We start from the raw sequence: 4,606 nt of genomic DNA, 5'->3' as shown, positions 1-4,606 counted from the left end.
GAATAAGCAGTAGAGCATCGGTGCTTTGGGACTCAGTTCCCCCTAATTGTATTATTAGCGTTGTATCAGACGAAATTCCTACTTTAGTTTAATAAAGTGGGGGGTGAACTTCAAAAAAAGAAGTGTTTGTTTGGGACAAGCTCAAATAGTGTTCAAATTTTATGAAAACGTTGACTTTTATTAAAAATAAGAAATTTACCAAAATTAACCTAATCATCAATGTTTATTTAAATTGGATATAAAAATGATGCACAATGGCACATGAAGCAGATTGTGTCTCTTCTTTTGCCCGGTGCAACGCACGGGCATTTGGACTAGTATAATCTACCTTTTCAGCATTGCAGTACTCTCAGTTAATATAAAATTGTCAGGAACCGGAACCTTCGCAAATTATTGAAGAATGTAAACAGTCTGCCTCCCACTATAGAAATATATATACCTCGGTGTTTATTGAACATGACCACAACTGAAAAGTAGAAATGCATTTGACAAATGGCATCAAATAATTTGAAACATTGGATTTCTAATCCACAAGTTGGCGTATTTATGCTATGGTCACATGGGAATTATGCATCTGAGCTTCTCTTTTTTGTCTATGGTAGACAAAGTGTGATCTTAACATGTTATTTACACTTGGATAGCTCTTTCAATCTTAATTTCTTTGGATTCTTTTATAGATTTATATATTTATGCTTGCTTCCTGATTCTCCTTTTCTCACTAATCTGAACCTCCATGGTGGATGTGGATACCGATCATGAACATCTCCTTTCACATCAGATTGTGTTTCCTAACATTTAATTTTCCCATCTCTGGCGACGTCAACCAATGGTTCATATGTCAGCTATACTTCAGGTATTATTAATGTTTTAGCATTCTACACAATCTATGCTTTAAGCGGTGTCATCCTTATAAGTCAGAATAAATGAAAATTTTCCTGGCGAAACTACTTCCACGAGTAGTACCTGTACTTTTAGGCATCTTGTAGTTCCTGGTGTCGGAGATCCAGTGTGTCTCCCATTTTTTCACCTCATAAAAGGAAGTACCACTGGATAATAATTTATTGTATGTTACAAAACAACATTTCCAGATGTACTTCGACAGATATAGTGCATACTAGCAAAGCATCAGTATGAAATTAATACATACTGTAAAGAACTATTCTAATGAATTTTCCTTTTTGTTTACATTTGTTGTGTTTGTGATTTGTTTGGACAAAACATAGTCTGGAAACTGTTCTATCTATCTAATCCCTTGGACACCTTTCAGTTCCACATGTAAACTTTGTTTTTAGTTTGTTAACCTCTGCAAGAAGCTTGTGAAGTTAGTCACCAAGTTCACTTTGGACCTGGGATTAACTTAACGTCCAATTCCTCTAGATATTTTTTTTCTGCTTTATTAGATCAACAATTCAGCAATGCCATGAATCTCAGGCATTTTGAGGGCATTGATAAGGCAACATCAAGCTCGTTTTGCTATTTGGAATGTGAATCAAGTCTTTGAATGTACGTTGCATCTTGAGGCAAAGGATCCAGACAAGGAGGGGGAGCAGCCGCGCCCGAAGGAGGTCATCCCCAGCGCCAACATCCTTGTCGAGGAGGCGGTCGTCTCCGGCGCCCGCATCCTCGTGGTTGACCTTGCCCATTCGGACGAAGGATCCGTGGACATCAACCTTAGAGGCCATGCTGGGAGGCAGGAGGAGGAGAGGCGAGTTCGCCATTGCTGAAGGAGCACCAGTACCACATCCTCGTCAAAACATGTAATAATGAAAAACAATGATGTCTGTCTTATGATTTTACTCACACTCCACTACTAGAAGAACACCACATCCAGTCTCTTGTTCTTGCCGCCGATGTAACTGTATCTGGATGAAAAAATTAATATATTTGAAAAAGTGTATACAAAATGGTTTAAGTGGAAGGAGCTTGCACGTACATGTGCAACCAAAATTAGCAAAAAGGAAGCTGAAAGAGGCGCTCCCTACCTGGCACCGCCACAGATGCCAAGGGTGCGCCCCAATCACTAGTTTTTTGCATGCAGCCACACCTAGCGAGTTGGAACTTGGAAGCCCCGCCACGTCGCCCGGCACACATGACTCGCCAAGCGTTCATGTCCACTCCACACTGCCGCGTGCACACGCAAGTGCCACGGAGCTCACCTCAGTTTCCAGCTGTTGCCCGGCGGTCTATAAAGATCTCTCACTGGTGCTCCAACCCATTAGTTTTCTCCGTGCGGTCTACTACCTCCTTAAGGCCTGAAGCTAAGCAACGTGCAGGTGAGCAGTGCGCCTCTCTCTAGCTACCTACAGATCTCCATCATCGTTCTTCATATCTGCAATCAGTTCAGTCGAACCTTTTCTTGCCATTGATGAGCTCCGCTCTGCCTACTATTTTTCTAGTTTCTACCCCGTGGATTCTTACCTACATATGCATCTCCCTTTCTTGGCCAGTTCCTCGTTCGGTCGTTCCGTACAGCATTTTTCCTTATTGCGGATCTAGGAAGTAGCAACATAAAAATGGAGGATTTCTTCTCTGATGCATGCAGAGATGGAGAAGCAGAGCGCCAAGAAGGCGAGGACGGCTCCCGCCTCCCGTGAAAGGGGGCCCGGTAAACGAGCCCCGGGTGGAGGAAGAAGATCAATCCGCCGGCTCTTACACAATCGAGGCGGAGGCGCTGCGATGTGACATCTGCTTCAAGCCTTTCGGAGAGCAGATCTTCATGGTTAGTAGTAGTACTTGGTACTAGTACTAGTGTATATTTATTTAGACTTTAGCTCCAGCACAGCAGGATATGCCGCGATTTTTCGGCTGATTGGCATTTTCTCTGGCTTGATTGATTCCGTGCAAGAACGGGCACCCTGCCTGCGGGAGCTGCTGCCTCATCATGGACCGGATGTGCTTCTGCACCGAACCCATCGGCGACATCCGCTGCCGGGCGCTGGAGAAGGTCCTGGCGGCCATGACTGACCTACGGCTGCCACCAGATCGTCACCTACACCGAGAGGCGGCGCCACGAGGAGGCGTGCCGGTACGCGCCGTACCACTGCCCCTTCGAAGGCTGCACCTACTACGGCCTGCTGCTGTACAACCACATCGAGGACCTCCACGCGTCAGACGACGACGAGGCAGCGGTGGTCGTGCGCTGCAACCGGCGCTCGGCCGTCACGCTGGAGAAGGCCATGCCCTTCCGCGTGCTCCTGCACCGCGACGGCGCCAGCATGTTCCTCCTGCTCAACGGCGGCGACGTCCTGGCCGGCCGCTCGCTGTCGCTCGTCTGCATGGGCCCTCGCCCCACCGGGAACGCCGAGGTGAAGTACAAGATGGAGGTGAAGAAGCGGAACGACCCGGGGGCGCTCGTGCTGTGGAGCTCCGGGGCCGCGCCCTTCGTCCGGCGGCTCAAGGATTTCCAGGCCAGAGGGTTCCTCTTCGTGCCCAGCTCCTACTGGGACTCCTCCGACAGCGTCTCGGTCACGGTGCACCTCACCGACGGCTGGTGATCGATCGAGCACGGTCGGTGACGCTGCACTCCGGTTTGGTTTCGCTGATGGCTAGTTAGCTAGTACTGTACTATCTTGTGTTCCGGTCAAGAACAGTGGGGCAGTTCTTGGTTCCTTTTGCCCTCTGCTAGGACTTACCCGACTTAGTTTGCGCCAGCGATCTGCCCGTCCTGTGATCTTAGTTCCATGTTATGTTATGTATGGTATGTCACCTGAAGTTGATCTATCTATGTTCACTGCTCTTACCGTGCCCATCCTTCCATTAAAGTTATGCTCTCTGCTCTGTCCCCAATTTGGGTTTGTGCTGTTTCGAGGGGATTCCTTGGAGCAAATGTGAGCTGCTGAGCGATTCATTAGCAGCACAATTTTTATACATGTAGTTGAGAACACTTTACAGTTGATTTAAACTCATTAGGCCACAACCTGATCCATCTAGCCTAGCATAATGGGACTGAGCTTTAGAGCCTTAAGGCAGGTGCTTCTGAGTGCATGACATGTGGGCCCAATAGGTGGTGGCTGGCCCACAAGTCACACACCAAGGCACGGCACGACGCTGCGTTTGGCATAATGATATACTCTCCGCAGACGATCCCTGATGTAACCACAGGAGCAGACGCTTGCTGAAATTGAAGGCTCTTCCTCCTTTTCTTTTCTAGATGAAATTGAAGGCTCGAAGTACAGTGATGTCTAATTTCTTGCGGGCATCTCCAACGTTTTTGCAAAAGGCTTGCAAACATTCGTACCAACGCATCTGAATCATTTTTGCTATCCAACACTGGAAATAAAGTTTGTGGGAGTATGGACCGTCATCATATAGCCATAGGACTCCAACAACCTTGGTCTATCCAAAACCCCAACCGAAGCCTGTGCATTTGGCCACATTCGCACTATTTTCACGACAAAGCCCAAGCATCCCACCCTCTCCAGTCGATCGTCGCCGCCGTCCACCTTGTTCCCGCCCTTTTCGCCGTCCGCTACCGAATGGTCCCAGCCTCCCCAGTCGATCGTCGTCGCCGTCCACCTTGTTCCCGCCCATTTCGCTGTCCGCTACCGAATTGACCCATTCAGAGTGTTGCTAGAGCCGCAGAAGGAACCAAAGGTGGTGACCGCTC

At 47.9% G+C, this 4,606-nt stretch overlaps 1 protein-coding gene across 1 annotated transcript; it reads left to right on the top strand.

The window, feature by feature from the left end:
* The first annotated feature begins 2,223 nt into the window (after window positions 1-2,223).
* LOC120968516 (uncharacterized) lies at window positions 2,224-3,746 on the top strand. The gene is made up of 3 exons (XM_073505201.1): window positions 2,224-2,273; window positions 2,543-2,719; window positions 2,846-3,746. The coding sequence occupies exon 3, from the start codon at window positions 3,177-3,179 to the stop codon at window positions 3,492-3,494; it is 318 nt and encodes a 105-aa protein (XP_073361302.1). The 5' UTR covers window positions 2,224-2,273; window positions 2,543-2,719; window positions 2,846-3,176; the 3' UTR covers window positions 3,495-3,746.
* The last annotated feature ends 860 nt before the right edge of the window (window positions 3,747-4,606 follow it).

The sequence above is a fragment of the Aegilops tauschii genome, chromosome 7, assembly GCF_002575655.3.
Source record: "Aegilops tauschii subsp. strangulata cultivar AL8/78 chromosome 7, Aet v6.0, whole genome shotgun sequence".
Lineage (NCBI taxonomy): Eukaryota > Viridiplantae > Streptophyta > Magnoliopsida > Poales > Poaceae > Aegilops > Aegilops tauschii.
Note: the sequence above shows the minus strand (reverse complement) of the source record. Positions and strands in the feature narration are given on the sequence as shown.

Coding starts and splice junctions, on each gene's coding strand:
- LOC120968516 (XM_073505201.1), top strand. CDS start 3,177: ATGCCCTTCCGCGTGCTCCTGCACCGCGACGGCGCCAGCATGTTCCTC.